The sequence below is a fragment of the Scatophagus argus genome, chromosome 11 (genome assembly GCF_020382885.2).
Source record: "Scatophagus argus isolate fScaArg1 chromosome 11, fScaArg1.pri, whole genome shotgun sequence".
Classification (NCBI taxonomy): Eukaryota; Metazoa; Chordata; class Actinopteri; family Scatophagidae; genus Scatophagus; species Scatophagus argus.
The window spans coordinates 6,706,331-6,723,851 of NC_058503.1; the positions used below are offsets into that span (position 1 = coordinate 6,706,331).

The 17,521-nt window shown below is 39.6% G+C and overlaps 3 protein-coding genes across 7 annotated transcripts; all 3 read right to left on the reverse strand.

The window, feature by feature from the left end:
• Positions 1-588: 588 nt before the first annotated feature.
• asmtl (acetylserotonin O-methyltransferase-like) lies at positions 589-7,456 on the reverse strand. Of its 3 annotated transcripts, XM_046404471.1 has the most exons (15): positions 7,355-7,456; positions 6,393-6,508; positions 5,776-5,907; positions 5,640-5,687; positions 5,442-5,506; positions 5,282-5,346; positions 4,956-5,064; positions 4,272-4,632; positions 3,962-4,189; positions 2,951-3,113; positions 2,620-2,819; positions 2,381-2,513; positions 2,154-2,294; positions 1,906-2,028; positions 589-983 (listed from the first exon to the last, which is right to left on the reverse strand). In XM_046404471.1, the coding sequence occupies exons 2-15, from the start codon at positions 6,483-6,485 to the stop codon at positions 778-780; spliced, it is 2,067 nt and encodes a 688-aa protein (XP_046260427.1). In that variant the 5' UTR covers positions 6,486-6,508; positions 7,355-7,456; the 3' UTR covers positions 589-777. The 3 variants fall into 3 exon arrangements, with proteins under 3 accessions (XP_046260427.1, XP_046260426.1, XP_046260428.1); XM_046404470.1 differs by lacking the exons at positions 589-983; positions 7,355-7,456 and adding an exon at positions 1,074-1,503; XM_046404472.1 differs by lacking the exons at positions 589-983; positions 7,355-7,456 and adding an exon at positions 1,332-1,540.
• A 72-nt stretch (positions 7,457-7,528) lies between these two features.
• Positions 7,529-10,834, reverse strand: p2ry8 (P2Y receptor family member 8). Of its 2 annotated transcripts, XM_046404475.1 has the most exons (4): positions 10,625-10,834; positions 9,434-9,487; positions 9,168-9,342; positions 7,529-8,864 (listed from the first exon to the last, which is right to left on the reverse strand). In XM_046404475.1, exons 3-4 carry the CDS (start codon positions 9,323-9,325, stop codon positions 8,087-8,089), a joined length of 936 nt encoding a protein of 311 aa, XP_046260431.1. In that variant the 5' UTR covers positions 9,326-9,342; positions 9,434-9,487; positions 10,625-10,834; the 3' UTR covers positions 7,529-8,086. The 2 variants fall into 2 exon arrangements, with proteins under 2 accessions (XP_046260431.1, XP_046260430.1); XM_046404474.1 differs by having other exon boundaries at positions 9,168-9,487; positions 10,625-10,833.
• A 503-nt stretch (positions 10,835-11,337) lies between these two features.
• upf3a (UPF3A regulator of nonsense mediated mRNA decay) lies at positions 11,338-16,924 on the reverse strand. Of its 2 annotated transcripts, none has more exons than XM_046404527.1 (10): positions 16,728-16,924; positions 15,663-15,769; positions 15,424-15,530; positions 15,087-15,185; positions 14,748-14,858; positions 14,580-14,635; positions 14,331-14,489; positions 14,091-14,224; positions 13,349-13,649; positions 11,338-12,663 (listed from the first exon to the last, which is right to left on the reverse strand). In XM_046404527.1, exons 1-10 carry the CDS (start codon positions 16,866-16,868, stop codon positions 12,475-12,477), a joined length of 1,404 nt encoding a protein of 467 aa, XP_046260483.1. In that variant the 5' UTR covers positions 16,869-16,924; the 3' UTR covers positions 11,338-12,474. The 2 variants fall into 2 exon arrangements, with proteins under 2 accessions (XP_046260483.1, XP_046260484.1); XM_046404528.1 differs by having other exon boundaries at positions 13,361-13,649; positions 16,728-16,923.
• Positions 16,925-17,521: the final 597 nt, after the last annotated feature.

Consider the following 17,521-nt stretch of genomic DNA (forward strand, 5'->3'; position numbering starts at 1 on the left):
CCCACTGAAGAAGGCTTAGCCTCCCTCATCACTGCCAGTCCTCCTCCAGCCACCTAAAAAGTTGAAGTAAATGTGATGTTGTGCGCTGGGGAGACGGGTGTAAAAACAATTACATCCACAACACTGCTTGGATTTGATCATTTCTTCATCAATCATCTTTCTCCCATTGCATCCAGATTGCATCATCACAACATGACACTAGAAGAGTGAGTGAGTGAGTGTGAGAGAGTGTTTAGAAGGCAAGATGCATTCTCCAGCCACAGCCATCATCCAGCTGACCACATTGAGGCGGAATCAAAGAATTTTTGAAATAAAATAAATGCCGAAGTCTAGCAACCCTGTAACCAAAACATAGTCAACAGCCGCACCACAGGCAGGATGTCACTGTTAAACTTCTTATCAGTATATTTACCTAGTCTTCTCACCACAGTGAACCACAAGAGGATCAAACTGGTGTGTTATTTGTGTCACTGTTCCACTGCTGATACGCTTCAACGCCAGGTGTGCATCATTTCTGCAGCAAGTGAAAGGAAAGCACTCCAACTTTATGTACACAGTTTTATAATACTCTGAAAGAGGACACCCTGCATTACGAGCACTTTTAATTTTGTTGCTTCATCACATTTTCCTGATAACATGTCATTATCTACTGTTGTATTACCACCTTTACTTTAAATAAAGAATGTCATTATTTCTTCCACCACTGATCAAAAGACCAAAAACTGAACAGCATCTGTTATCATCAAACAAATGAAAAACATGAAGATTCTTCATGATTCACATTTTAATGGCAATAAAGGCATCAAGGAAGTTTGCAGTGTGAACCACACCCATGTCCACAAATCCATGTTTGCTCAGTAAGTCTGCATACTGGCTCTGCGTCCTCTCTGTCCCCTCAGTCTGGACAAGCATGTTCAAAGACTGCAGAGCAGAGTATGGTGTCCGTTCGTCCAACATGGTCTCTGCTATGAGCACTGCACATCCTATGGCCCAACACAAGACACTGTTTAAGACCTCAGTATATCAGAAAATTATAAAATTCCTAGTGAGACACGTACAAAAAATAACGATAACTTTCATTTACAATGCTTTAATACTGCATGAACGGATGTTTTATTCACTTCTGTCTTTATACAACAAATGAAGCAAATATTAAAAGACAACTTTCATTGGTTCACAGAGGTTGCTTTTACAAATTCACATTTCATGACCCTACTGCATGACTTCGGCAAAGATGATCTACAGTATGCAGTATATTGCAAAACATTCCGTGTAGTGTTGCTGAGGGTGTTGTCAGTCATGCTTTGATGCACAGCATGACATCCAGGAGGTTGTCTGTATGTCTGACTTGAAACGTTATGAAACCATGGCTCTTCAAAAGCAGACTGTATTCTGCGGCACTCCTCTGTTTCCCCTCGCTCATGCTGAGGGCGTGGAGCAGCCCACGACTCGGGCCTCTTCTGTCTTCATCCAGGAAGATCTCACTTAGCAGGAGTCCACAGCCTGGCACAAAGTGCACAATGTGTATGCAGATGTGCAACTTTAAAAAACAGTAGTGGTTTTGTAATTCTTTGGCTTTAGGCAAAGAATAAAGGACAAAACCAAAACTAAGATCAACTTAGTATTTTGGCTTGTCTTTGAAGTCACCAGCTTCGTGCAAAATGTTGTCTTTTATGTTACGAGGGTGCAGTTATTTTTGTATCTTACATCAGTTGAACTAATAATGGTTAGAGACACAGAAGAAACAGCAGATTTTTCATACGATTAACCCAGTGTGGGAACTAACTGATGAATCAATCGATCAAAAAGCTTTGCTGCAGAAATAAAAAACTGCTGACTTTTATTCAGTGCTCTGTCAAAATGTGAAATGAAAAATTTGAAAGGACTGTAATAAAAGATTTTTACCTGGTGTGCACACATCTGCAACTTTATTCAGCAGTATGTGCACTTTCTCATCAGACCAGTCATGCAGAATTCTTGCCAGGATGTACAAGTCTGCTTTGGGCAGCTCATCTTTAAAGAAGTCTCCTGTTCATACAGAGAGGGAAAAGCAAAATATATCTAAGATCCACAGAATAAGTTAATAGCACTGCATTAGCCAGCTCCATTATTAAATGTCAACAGTCCAGATGTATTTCGATGCAGAAACCGACCTGCTACAAACGACACCCTGTTATCTGTGTGCAGAGGATGGAAATGTTCGCTCATCTCAACGACAGTCGGCAAGTCAAACACTGTCACAGATAGCTCAGGATGGGCTTTGGTAAACTCAAAAGCCATGGCACCAGTGCATCCTAGAAAACAAAAAGAAGATATGTAAAAGAATGGTTTACTGTTAAAAAATCACAGTTTTAAACCTTAAGATAGGTTCTTTCCTTACCTCCAATGTCACACGCTGTTTTAAAATTGGAGAGGTCAAAGGCCGTTGCTATAGCTTTTCCTGTGACTTTAGCAATGCTGTGCATGGCATTCATGAATCTCAGCTTGACCTCTTGATTGTTGTAGAAGGTATCCTTTAAATTGAAACAAATGACACAGAGGAACAAAAACTAGCCTCTATAAAATATTTTCTAGTATTTATTTTTTTCCAGATTTTACCCACCTGAGGCTGATAATCACCTGAAACATATCCTTAGATTTCTTGCCAAGAGCCTTCTCGTGCTGGTTGGTTCCTTCCCGCACTGCACTCTCAAGGTGGGAGAAAAGAGGCCACACTGTGTTGTCACAATGCTGGATGTAGCCCTGCAGTGAGAAAGGAGTATCTGACAGCAGAAAGCGCATGGCCAGACCTGCATTCTCATACACTGGCTTCTGGCATGCTGGGAGCAGAGACACCATAAAACATGTGAGGATTTCATATTAAAGTATGTATTAAATGCTACTTGTAAAGAAACAAAAAGGGAAAAAGTGACTATGGTGTAATGATCCATGCAGATGAGAGCTGACTAACTTCTCTCTTCGCTCTTCAGCAGTCCCAGAGACACACAGGCTTCCAGTAGGCATTCAGTGCCCTTCACAGAGGCTTTGATCTCCTGGGCCACCTGTGCTGCATCCAGTCCTGGTCTGCTTTGTAGCAGGTCAAACACACCCATCTTAGAAGCAGTAAATAGGGCCTGTAACATTTTGTGAAAGGCAGAATGGATATAAAAGCAAAAGTGTAATTTTATTTCGTGAATCTGATATGTGATTTTCTTCACTTTCGTTCTTCTAAAACAAATGCACAAAAAGTATACTCCTCTGTGTGCCACTGTACTGGGTAGTGTTCCATATCAGCACATTATCCATTATAATAGAGAACAGAATAGGCTTAAGAATCCTAAAGGAACAGTTCGACCATTTTTGGGTAAATATGCTTATTCACTTTCTTCCCTTGAGGAAGTGCCATCCTTTTTATTAGATATGAACCAGCCCTCTGAAGTTCAATGAATGACATGGCATATTTTGTTTAATTTTATCTATTCCTTGTAGTCAGCTTGAACTGGCAACCTGCTGAGTTTCCAAATATTTATTGCTACCTGCAGAAGAACTAGCACTGCACATGATCCACCCACTTGTCCCTGCCAAACCACCAGGTTTTGTTACACTTTGGTTTTTAGGCAGATTAAAAACTGAGTTGTCATGTGCTAATTAGCGAACTTTAGAGGTTCTGGCAAAGGTGTGATGACACTGTCAGGCAAGCTGGTTCCCTGCGCCCCCAGACAACATGCTATGATAGGATAATGTTTTCTGGCTGTATCTTCATAATCAATGTACGTAAAGGAGAGTGGGATCCATCTTTGAATCTCATTCTCAACAAGTGCATCACCCAAAATGTCAAACGATTCCTTTAACTTAAGCTAAATGCTTCATTACATCCTCTAGAAGTCAAATACAACAATAATCATAAAAACTGAGATTTCACTATGAAACATATCATACTGAGCTTTAACAGCAAGGGAACACACAGTTTATCTCCAATTACCTTTGAGGCTTTGAATCCATCCATCACTTCCATGATTCGTTCCAAGTCCTCTTTATTTGGCTCGCAGTTCTCATGCTCTGTCACATTGAGCTCAGTCGCCAGCTGTCTGCTGGTCATCGGCAGTCGTGTTGTATTCTCAGCCTCTCTATCATCTGTATGTTTAGACAGACTGTTGACCAACATCCAGGAGCTTTCACCGACTTCACTTTCATTGCCATTTCTTTTTACCTACAAGGAGAGACTGCTACCTATAAATCATGACAGAGATGGTAATTGTGGTAATTGCACTCATAGGGTGAGAAAAACTAACCTCACGGATGGGGCTTCCTGAGAGGCTGTTCTGGGTGTGGTTTGTTTGACTGGCAGGCGGGCTTTTCAGTGTGGGACTGGATGAGACACTGCGCTTAGCTGAAGAGCTGGAACTGTGGCTGGACTCAGCCGACAAGCTGGGCAGGGGTAGAGTGGGTATCGTGGAGGTCTGAGTGACGTTGTGGCTTAGGTAGATGGACAGAGTTTCCTGATTCGAGGAGGAAGTGCAGCGGTTGTAAATAAGGTCCAGTTGTTTGCAGAAGTGGTTAAGAGGGAAACCCACAACATTGAGGAAGTCACCATGGACATACTCGACAAGCATGCCGCCAAGAGCCTGAATACCGTAACCTCCAGCCTTGTCCCTGACACAGACAGGCAGGAGTATTTCACTTCAACAGCAACAAATACGATACACTTTGATTGATACAGAGACACAAAGGGGTTTATGTTTAAAGGTACATTCTCTGTATGTAGAACAAATAAAATGATACATTCGCTGCCCAAAGCTGAGATTTTACTTCCTACTGACGCAATGCCTGCCAAACAGAACAAGGTGACAGAGTCCAAAAAGCAACAAGTTCACGAGGCTCTCATCCAAATAAATAACCTCCACTGGTCAAAGGTTAGTACACAAGGAAAAATCAATAGCTGTTACATATGTGAAAGTTCAAATGTTAATACTCACATGGGTTCACCGCTATTGATGTACTCCCACAGCATACTTTCTGACAGATCAGCAAACTTCACCTTTGTTTCTTCGTAGAAGTCAATCAACTGGTAATCTACTTCGTCATCTGGGTTTGCAGGAGGTATGTAAACACATATGCAGTATATTTAGGACACTGGTATGAAATCTTACATTAGAGTTAGTTTTTTTATAGTAGTTTGTTTGTATTTCCTAGCTGGACATTTAATGAATCAAAATTTAGAAAAGCACCTCAGAGGGATGAACTGTCCAAACAAGTTTTTGCTGAAGTTGTAAGGGTTAACTGTTATTCAGTTGTGACTTACTGTCTTTCTCGTGGCAGAGGACTATAGCAACACCAGTGAAAACACTGTGCTCTTTACCACTCAAGCTGGAAGAGAACGATAAAGGAGAGTACAGAGTAAACAAAAATGGTCTGACTTCAGTTTCTAATATTAACTCAGAAACAACGTAAATGACACTGACCTGGACAGCATCCTGTAAGCATCATGTTTGTCCACTGGCTTCTCCAGAATCATGCCATCCACAGTCTGTGGAAATAGAAAACAATGGCCAGAACAGAAAATATACAACATACAACTTCTATTACAGACAATAAAACAGATAAAAAAAAAACCCCACAGAAACCAGATTTCAAAAACTATAATACTTTCTTCCACATACCACAATAGTGTCTGCTCCGATTACTATGTCTGGAGTCTTCAGGTGGTTCTAAAGCAAATTAATTTACAATATGTTAACCATGTGTCATTTAAGAGGGTAATACTGTTTACGGTCATAAAAATGCAGCTTCACTCACAAAGGGCATCCTTCTGGCCACCTCCAGGGCCTTCTGTTTGGCTGTCTCAACAGCATACTCATGAGGTGCTTTGAAAAGTCCCTTGTCAAGAGTTTCTTTGAACCAGGATGGCACCACCTCAAACCTTAAGCCCTGAAATGTAGGAGAGAAAAAAAAGAGCAATAAAAACCGATAAAAAAACAAAAAAAAAAAACAATAAAAACACTTCAATCCACACTGTTTTCTTAACACTGATATGAATATTTGAATCATCTTTTCACACAAACACATAATACTCGCAAACCTTTTTTAAAGAGTGGAAAATTGTTGTCATATAAACTTACCAGTGCTCTCTGGTGGACAATATATTCAACAGAAATATTGTTTTTAAATGACCTCCAAGCGTTCTCTGTGGGAATTGTTACTTTTCTACTTACATACACATTGATTAATATTGGTAAATATTTGGTAAATATCACATATTTCTATCTAATTGTAAATTAAATACTCATTATCATTCTGTGCATCATTTCAGCTCAAGTCAATATGGACAAATGTATGTATTCACAATCAAACAAAATATGCAGTTGTCATGACGTATAAAAAGTTCCTATGAGTTTAACTTGGGGAAAACTAACCGCGTTGCGCAGAATCTCCAGTCTCCTAGGAGAAGCACTTGCCAGCACGACAAGTTTGCCGGTGAGCTTGGAAATGACAGGGTTCAGCACCATGGTGGTCTTCTTGTCTAACTGCCCTTAAGATGATGAACAAAGTTAAACATTACCGTCGTGGCCTACTTTGTGTTTAAGACTCAGCAATGAGGAGTCAGATGACTGCAGCTGTTCAGTTATGCACCGTCTCTGGAGACTGGTTCATATAATGCTGAAACAATTAGCTGATTCCTAGACAGGACAGGAATTTATTAAGGAAAATACCAAACATTAACTTGTTTTAGTTTCTGAAACATCAGCATTTCCTGTTTTTCTCTAGTTTTAGTCATTTTAAATGGCATAATCTGTGGTTTTGGACAGATGTCTGGACAAATCAAGACCTAGGATACTGTAGTGGGCATTATTTTTCAATGCTTCTTCAATGTTTATGGACTAATAGATTAATCTATAATTACAGTACTAGTTAGTTACAGCCCTAGGCCAGTATGTCTCATACACAGATAATAGAATACATTAAGAAAAAGTCGATGAGCAGCTGCAAGAACTGTGAAGACCTCTCAGTTTACTGTAATTACAAACACTGTACAGTAACTTCATGCATAAAGGCTACCATGTAAATAAAGATAGTCTTCCCGAATATCTGATTAATGCTAGTATTTCATAAATACGTAGATTCACTGAATGTTACCAAAGTTCATGACATAACGTTATGTAATAAATGTTTCAAACACACAACCTAATAATATAGCATGCGACATACTCAGTTCAGCACTCTTCTGTCCTAAACAGCACATTTGCTATCAGCAAATAAAGGTTGTTCTGTGGATTTTAGTTACAGTAGCTAAACCAAGGCACGGTTGTATGAATACAGCTATTAAACGTCTCATCGTCTCGGTTTTGCTTTTGACTAAATGTGTAGTATGGCTTACCTCTCGAAGTCAGGAAACCTACAGAGCTAGCTGCTTGCTAGGACGACCGACGTGAGAACGCATGCGTGATGGCGTCACAAAGTGGGCGGAGTCTACTTGTACTAACTACTATTTTCACTGCTACTACTAGTACAACTTATAACAACAACAGCAACCATAACAGTAATAATGACATATATTTCTTTATTTTGAAGATAAAGAAAGCAAAGAAAATTAAAATACAAAGGCTATATACAAAGTTCCTAAGGTTCAACAAAAGTTCAAACGGTCAGCTATACCCTAGTTAAAAAAATAAACAGAACAAAGACATCTACAGAAACATGTAAAAACATCTTAAAAATGTTAAAAAATGTTTGGGCAGAGAAGGTTATATGATATAAATGTTTAATTCACATTTTTTTACATTTGTGCATGCTACATATCTTGTCAAAAATAATAGTTATGATGTTTGTGGCAGATATTATACACATACAAAAAATATTTTTCTGCCTTTAAAATAACGCATAGTTCAATGCAAAATAATGACAAAGTTTGCAAAAAAAAGCTGTTGTCCATATCCATTTGTTGTGTTGTGCAAGAGAAAAGTGAAGTAAAAACAGTTTCGAAAGTGACCTGAGGAAAAGTACTGTGACAACTGTGAGAAAAACACAAGAGCGACATTTAACACATACACTTTATCTCTCTCTCGCTTCCTTTCTTACGCCACTATAACACCTCTTTTTTCTCTGTCTTTTATTCTGTCTCGTTAGGCTGTGGTGTCCCTTGCATCAAATACACCTTGCTGTGTTGTTTCTCTTGTCCTTCGAAAGCACAGTGTGTTGAGTACACACTCTCTTTATGTTCCAACTTCATCGAGTCCGCACTACTCAGGCTGTGCAGATTCATTATCTGTCTCAGCTTTTGTCTGAAATCTTTGGAAGCAAAGTAGTAGATGAATGGATCAAGGCAGCTATTCAGGCAGCTGAAACAGAGAGACAGTTTGTAGGCTGTGTAGAGAGACTGCCCATAGAAGAGTCTCAGCACAGAGTGGCTCAACAGGAGGATGTTGTTGGGAGCAAAGCAGAGGGTGAAGACCATAAGAACAATGAAGGCCAGACGTATTGCTCTCCCTTTCTGGGCTGTCTTAGAATCTCTGGCCAGTTTGCGTATGACACTGATATAGCAGAACGTCGTGACACAGAAAGGGAAGAGGAAGAGGACAAACACCATGCTGAAGAGAAAGCCTGCCCATGCTGACAGCGATGGCAGCATGTTTCTTTTCAGCATGTCAAAGCATGTGGTAATCTTGAGTTCGGGAATGTCAAAGGTCAGGTCTGTGGTCATCAGCGGGTACAGAACACTGAGGACCAAACTCCACATGAGGAGGCAGCTGACGACAGCAAAGGACTTCCTCTTCCTGGTCTGCCTGAACCGCATAGGCCACACGATGCCCAGGTAGCGGTCAATTCCGATGGCCATCATGGTCAGGATGGAACAGTACATATTGGTGTAGAAGACGAGGGTCAGGAAACTATTGGTGGAAACAGAAGATGATTGTTTTATTTAATCAATGGTTAAAGCAAAAATGATTATTAAAAGAACAGAAAATTTTGGGAAAGATGAGAGGATGAACACTACACTCTGTCAAAAGAATTGCTTGAAATTCTTATCTAATTCTCAGCAAGAAAGCAAATAAGGTTATTCCCCAAAATGTGTTCCACCCGGTGGACTGTAGATGCACACTGAGTAGCTGCAAGAATAAATAAAAGGTGAACAAGTTGAAAGCTTTATCTCAAATCTCTATGGTGTACCAGCCTGCAGTCACAAAACGTACCTGCACATCCCGGGTCCCAAAGTCCAGTGATAGCCTTTAAGCTGGTAAGCAATCTGAAAGGGCAGGGCAGTGCCAAGTGCCAAGTCGGTGAGGGTGAGATTAATCATGAAGATTATGGAGGGAGTCTTGGGGGTGGTACGGAAGAGAAGGATCCACATGGAAAGGCCATTTCCTACTAGGTTAATGGCAGTGACAATCATGTAGATGACAGAGACGGCAATGCTGATGTTTGCATTTTGAAACAGGTACAGGGTGGCATTGTCTACCTTGACAATGCTGGAATTCCTCGTCATGATTGGATAAGAGTGGCCTCTCGTCACCTATGTGCCAGGGTTTGACAAAGACTTGTATTTATTTTTCGCACAAAATAGCAGGAAAAAAAATGATGTCATAATGAATATAAAAATGAACATAATCTCTCTTCTTTGGGTGCAAACATCAAAGTGTGAAACAGATTCATACTGGGACTGAATTAATCTGTGATGCTGTTTTGTGTGCAAGCAACACGTGTGTTGGGTGGAGTTTTCACACAGGAAAAGGACATGCTTGATTTGTGGTGAAGCATGCCAACTGTAGCTCTGAGGTGCATGCAGGCAATTGATACATGCAAAATATTAGACTGTTAGACTATTATCTCTGATTACATAACAAAAAACTGAAGCTGTGACAAAATTGAATTGTGTTCTTGCATCATGAGTTGGTTGATTTCTTCAACAAAAGTAGGGAATACAAACTCTTTGTATCACACGTGGTGGGGGTGGGGGTGAAGTCAACAGACACGCATTGTTGAGCTTTTGTAATCACTGGAAATTATGCTCTGGAAAGTACACCATTACTACAAAACTGATCAGCATGGTGAAACAGTCTCTTGGTGACAGAGGAGAAAGACATACTATACTGCAAAAAATCATACAAATTCGAGATGTTCTAATATTTTTTGTAAAAAGTTATAAATATTGTTGTTGTCTTTCATTATTTTCCCTTCTTTCGCCCTAGATGATTATTTGTTGTGTCGCTATAAGAGATCCAGGCATTTCTTAAATTTAGGTATATTTATGCTACAGTGTTTTACATTTATGCTTTCACATGTTAATGTTTGTGTCTCTTTTGGTATATCATGTGCTAACCTATGTGTGCTTGACTAATATTGCACCTTGGTTTTGCTGTACCTCTAAGTCATATGTTCATTTCTTGTGTGTGCTGTATGTTGTGTATATGTGTTAAAAAGTATAGCAAAAATATTGTTATTTACTTTCTCTTTAGACGTATTATATTAACTTACCAAGCACATTTAAAACAAACATAAAAACAAGTTTACCAAAGGGCTGTTTCTGATAAGTTAAAAGTGACTGAAGGATCAGACAGCTGACATCTGCAGCACCTTAGTTATGATTCTAAAAATGTAATAAAATCCCCTGTCTGGATGAATCTCAGTAAGAGTCAGTTCGAACACTCACCGGTATGAACAGAGAGGCATGCGGCACAGGAGGCAGGTAGGCATATGACCGCCAGTTGCAGATGTTGTTAAAGATGTACTGATAGAGTTTTAAGTTGTTACAGTGCCAGCGAGAGAGGGAGAGAGGAAATGGATCATGTGACTATCTTCATCCTACCAACTGTCACACGTTAGATTCAGTCTGGGAACTGACACACACACACACCTCTAAAGGCTTCTAAGGACGCCTGGGGCAGGAAAAACAATGAAGTTACAAATGAATACCATTCAGTCTTGAGGGTTCGTGACGTGAAACCATCACCTTCTACAAGTCACACAAAATATGGTGCACAAATACACACAAAGGTGTTGTATGAAAGTGTTTTTCAGTGAAGTGAGAGCAGCAGATTACGTTGCTCAATGCACGGGACGTGTTTCCTGTTGATTTTGACAGTTCTGCTTTATCTCTATCCAATGAAGAAATCTGAGTTTAAAAAGAAAAAAGATTAGCTGCATCAGTTACAATAAGCCATCTGTGTTGCTGTGATGTCAACTATCATTTAGAGAGGAAAACTCGAGTTGGTTGTAATCTTTCAGTATCAGTGAGTGAGACAGCTAGAGATGCTTACACCCACTAATGTTATGATTCTGTATTCACACAATGCTAACCTATCTGACTCATATCTGCAGAACAGGACTACCTCACCCAAACTGTCAGAGAACTCCAACGATGACTGAAACACAGTTTTGTAACGGTAGAACAGATTTATTTTCTCATAGCTTCAAGAAAAGAAAATGATACAAGAGGTATGATGGAAAAATGTGAGGTCATGTGCAAAAATAATATAAGGCCTCTTAAACACTATATTACTTTATTAATATTTGTGGCTCCTTCATTACATTTAGTCGATTGAATCAATAGAAAACCATGTACACAGCATAAAAAAATCATTTATCTGTGTCATATTTTGTAACTTCACATTTTATTTCTTGGAAATGCTTTGTAGAAATGTAGAGAATGTGTTCTTCTTGGCTCATGGATGATCATGTACAAAGCTTTGTTTGAAAACAAAAACAAAAACAAAAACATTGTCTCTGTTGTATGACACCTTAGAATAAGTTGGACACAAATCTAATAAGACATATAGAAGTGATGGAAAAAGCTTTTCCTCAGTCAAATTTTCTATATCCGTGGTTTGTAAGTTCAACCTATACTTTGATTTAATAAAATCTACAGGAATTCTAAAAACATCCAAGTCCAGCAGAGTCTACAAAAGCTTGGAGATGCAGCGGTGAGGTCATGGTTTCTCTAGCAAACACATGGGTGCCAAAAGTGAGCTGCCTTTTACAGAAATGACATGGTGCTGACTCTTAGGAAAAAGCTTTCACAAAAGTGACAACAAGCTAGCAGGAGGCAACTTCAAAATTCAACTGAAATATCAGCTTCTGCATTTGCATCAAAACACTCCTGTGAGAAAAAGAATGAACATTTTGTGCTATCATAAATGTGACTGCAAGTGCTTCCCCTCTTCTCACTGTTTTTACATGTTTTTTTCCAAGAATTCAAGCTAAAGGTGTATTCTGATGGTTCTTTATTTTTTACAGTGTGATATTTAAAATGTTTAGTGTGTAATAAAAATGTTCATGCTTCAGCAAAACACAAGCCTTGATCGACATTCAAAGCTCTGACTTTTGTTACACCTAATGCAGATAAAAAACACTGAATGACTGCTTGCTTTTGAAGTGCCTTTCTCCCTAAATGGAGTGCATTGTTTTTTGAAAGCTCAGTGATAACCAGTCAAACCTGTCACTATCAACTTCGGCTGAAAAGCCAAATAATTTATCTGTATTTTCTATATACATCCAGACTGCTCACTGTTCATCTTTGTTTTTCTCAAACCCCTTTTCCAGCCCCGTTGCCAGAGGGACAACCTCATAACAATGCTCTGCGCCGGGTTCAGGTGAGTGGCCCACCGGGATGCAGTCGTAGCCTTTGCAAGCGGAGCTCATGCGTTTTCGGTTGCGTGCGCCTGGCTGATATAGCTGCATGGCTGGACGGTCCTGCAGGGAGACAAGAGACAAGCAGCACACAATTCCAATATACATATAATATATAGACAGTTATTTTTGTTGTCACCCTGGTCACCTGGTCCACTAAGGCTCTGAGATTCTTCTAGGAAGAAATCTCGATTTAGGTCAACCTTTTCTCCCCACACTAAAACAAAGACATTTCACCCTAACCCTCTTATTTTAAATGATTTATATTTCATGAATCTGTTTCATGGACTGTTTAGATTACAATCATTATAGATGCATTTATTGCCAGACTGTCGTCAGCACTGTCAGTGTCTTTGTAGTACATCCAGTTCAGTCCAACCTGGTCTTATTTCCACGGACTTTATTTCTGATGATCAGTCACTGTATAGACATTCTTGGCCTCATCCGCATACATGCAGCTTTACTATAAACTGGCAGTTTTAATGTTTGTTTTTAGTTCGTTGTGTCTGTTTGTTTGTTTTCATGTTGTCTTTAATGTAAAAATTTCTCAGAAATAAAATACGTATGACTCATAGCAATAGACATGCTGAATGAGGAGTGGTTTGTCTTGATATAAATATGCTGAGAGCAAAGAAAAGTAAACCACTGGATATCAAGCATCATCTGAAATAGTCTCACAAGAATGCAGACACAGACAGAAAAGAGACAAAAAAAATGAGTTGACAGCTTCCCTCTATCTCATGCTCACCTTCTCTCTCACCTTGTTTCTGAGGCGTTCCTTCCTGTTCCCCACATCCTCCCTCTCCTCCTTTCCCAGTTTATCCCCACTGTCTGGACAGTAAGAATAGCCATGATGGTGCCCCTCTTTCTTGGCTCGGTCCTGGCAGTAGCCCTTCCCCCATTTGGTCTCATCTTTGCGACGCATGAACTTGTCAAACTCATAGTGATGCCGCTGTCGTTTCCTGTCTTCATCTTTTCCTCTGTGATCCTTTTCTCTCTGTCTGCGGCCATGCTGCTCTCTCTGCTCCTTGTCGCTCTCAGGCTGACCTCTAGTGGTCACAGTGAAAATTGCATACAAATGTAGTATATAATTAGTACTCCTAGTTTTTATCATGAGAATTCTTGACACCACTGTAGAGTAAGGTGTATTTCTTTCCTACCATAACACTGTAAACTGCAGGACTGATGTCTCATGGCAACATGAACAATAATCTATAAGTGCAGGCTTTATTCTGGGCTTTTCAATTTATATCACACCGCCAGGCTGCCATTACAAATGTAAATAATTATATTTATATACAGAAGGTAAAGCATCCAGCATTAAATAAAAACGTTTAAGTCTTGTTAAAAAGACAAACCACACTAGCCACACTAGCAGAAAATACACTAACTACATGTTGTCTCAAAATTCTATACTTTAAAAGTGACTAGTTTTCATTAGCACACATCTCACACAATACCCCTACAGCGAAGGATTTCACAATCCTTACTTTTCTTTGGAGTCCTTTGGCTTCATTTGTCCTCCAGCTTTGTCCCATTTGCCTCTGTCTGTCTCCACAATATCACTTTTATCCTTCACTCGGTCGGAATCCACGTCATCGTCTCTGTCACTCTTCTTCAGGAGCTATGGCATTTCAGATAAGGTAAGACACAACAAAACCCATGATTACACGCCACATCATCCAAAAAACAAGATCAAAAAAGTTCCATTTTAACTGATGAAAAAGTACCTTAATTTTAATATCTTTATCAGACAATTTCTTCTGCTTCTCTGCCTCCTTTCGCTTGCGTCTTTCCTCCTCTCGTCGCTTTCGCTTTTCCTCCTCCCTCTGACGTTTCTTTTCCAGCTCTCTTCTTCTCCTCTCTTCTCTCTTCTCCTCTCTTATTCTCTGTAAAGACAGATGTGGGAAAGATTTTTCACATGTTTGAAAACAAAGCGTGGATTCTATCTTCTTATTTAAGCATTTTTTCTGCCTTACCTGCTTCTCAATTTTCTTATTTTTAATGTACTCCAACAGTGGTGTTGTCCGTTTGGCTGAGACCAGAAAAAAAGGGAGAGAGGCAAACAAATGCTGAGAATTACTGCTACTTATGTACATCTGAATCTTGAAATTTATTGGAATTACCGCAAAATAATCAAACTGTACCTATGAGCTCTCTGGTCTTGGCCTCTATCTCGCCCAGTAGAGTCTCAGGGTTGGCCATAGATTTCTCCTCATCACAGGAATAATTCTCCAAGAACCGTTTATATTCTGGGTCTGAGGGAGTTCCAAGATGAAGGGCCAAGATGAGCATTAACTGAAGTAGCATATGTTTGATCATTAAAAATGCCAAATATTGATTTTCTGCATTAAATCCACAAAACTATACAGTATATATATATTTATATATATATACAGTAAATACATACATTTATTAACTAAATATTACATCTAATGCACACCAGGATAGACTTTAATGATGGCTCAAGCTTTGTATTTCAGTACCTTCTTCAATGCTCCCAGCTTTGGCATCTTTCTTTTTCAGCTTCTTCTTGGAGATTTTCTGGAAGGGGGCAAATTCTACCACTGCAGGATACTCCTGGCCTGAGTAAATATTGATACAAAAGGCAGCTCATCATTTAACAGACCACCTACCAGATAGTAACAATGGCAACAAAAGCTCCAATGCTGCCTCTCTATCCATATTTCCCGGCTGCAGCTATAAAAAAGACCTGCTTTTGTTTGCATTTAATATAGTAGAACAGATTGCACTGTGTGTCCACATTTATCACCACTGTGCTGGCTAAAAACCAACGTGAGTTCAAACAAAGTCAGGATATACCCTTGTTGTCAATGAAGACATAACCATCAAATCGATCTCGAAACAGCAGGATATCTTCAGGGTTTTTAAAATTGATATACGCTCTTGAGAACAGATGGGGATAAAGACTGTGGAAAGAGAGAAACAGAAAGAGGGTGAAGTCAGAAACATTCTTCTACAAGCGGACAAGCAGCAAGCTTTCTTATGATGAGAATGTTGTGTAGTGTTTGTTGTTTGATTAAAATGGCTATCATGATTACCTCTGATCAGCTGAAAAGAACTCAAAATAGTCATAAGGTGGAAGTGGGCTGAGCTGTTCCTCCAGCTGCTCCTTTGACAGGTTGGGTGGAAGTCTTCTAAGCACCACCTGTAATCAGTCATTTATATACTTATTTATATTTTTTTCTTCAGTCCAGGGTGATCATAATGCAGGTAAATCTGTATATTTGCAAAACAAGGATGATTCAGGTTATAGCATCTGTTCTTGAAACTTCCCTGACGCATCAGTGGGCAGATCATTGTAAACTCACGCTGTGTAAGCAAACATTGTGCAAATCCTTAGAGCTTTATTTGAAATTCTAATGGATATCTCAAAGTTTCCAAAGATCAAATACATAAGGCTGGATTTTTGAGAAAAGGCATGTAAAATGATACACAAGAGACACAGAGTAGCTCGAACAGTTCAGAACAGTGCACCCCTAAAAAATACAAGTGCAGTATACAGGTAAGACACTGACAGTGCGGTGAGATGGTTAACCTTAAAAGATTCTTCAATGAAAATATGTGGAAAAATTTTAATGTCACATTAAGTCGTTGAACTGAATATAAAAAATGTAACATACTCAACTAGACACAGAGAAAATGTCAAAATAATTCTGACATTGTACACGCTAAAATACAGTGTAGTAAATATTGAAAATCGTTGTTAGTTGCAGCATTACTCAAATTCGCACAACACGTAGTTAACAACTCTTTAACTACTGAGGTAATGAAGATTTGGGAGCCTGGGATCGGGCGTCAGGACGTAAAATGTCGAGAGAACCTCAATTGCGTTTTATGCGACGCAAGAATGTGGACTTGACATATTAGAGAACATTCATTGTTAGGATTTGCTACGTCTGCAAATGTCAAGAGGGAAATGTGAACTCTAATGCGATATGAGGCTGTAGGTGCAGCTGACAGGTCGGAGAAGCTCTCTAGTTGTTCCTGTTCCCCGTCGCTGTCCTCGGTGCTGAAGTGATCCCACCTTCCCTCCATGCCTCCTCCATATCTGTTTTCCTTACAGCATAAACAATGCGAAACGTCGCAACCGCTCGGTTACCCACCTTCGTAAAAACCTCTTTCTTCTCTTCTTTCTGCTTGGTGTTACCAGGAGCGTTTTCCTGATCTCTTGGTATGTCTCTGAACTGTATCTCGACGACGCTTTTCTCCTTGCCCACGGTCATTTGGTCCTTTTCAGACCTCATTTCTCTCCATCTCCCTCTCGCCCGTGTGAAGTTACTGTGTACTCGCGAGAGTACAGGAATATCGCGAGTGGAGAGAGATTTAAAAAGACAGCTTTGATAGTCACATAATGTGCCTTCTGGGATCACCGCAGCTATAGTCGCGGGTGAGAAAACAAAGATAGGAAAATGGACACACGCTGCTAAAACCAGGATGCTCTACTGGTTGTCGATGTTTTTCTCGGTGTGTTAGTCCTCACTGTTTTAAGTTGCTCTGCTACATTCCTAACTTATTCTCACAGGCCTACAAAATATGCAACATGACATATTTCATCAAAGCAGGACACCACTTGAGGAAATGTTCATAATATCCATGTCAGTGGATAAAATGGGACATCAAAATAATCACGAGGTCACAAATTAAGGAAGTATAGTTCACATTACACAATCCATCCATCTGTTTGACTCATGCACATATAGAGAGTGAGAAGTTAAAAAAAGCAACAGCCACAAGAGGGTGTTTTTTCTCGGGGGGGGGGGGGGTTGAGGAGGCTTTGAATGTTTCTCTATAGGTCTAAACAGGCTACATGTGTACAGAGTGGACTGTATTTTTAAGTATTGTTTTACAATATTCTACAGATAGAATAAAGGCAGCAAGGCTGCCCAAAAGAAAGAAA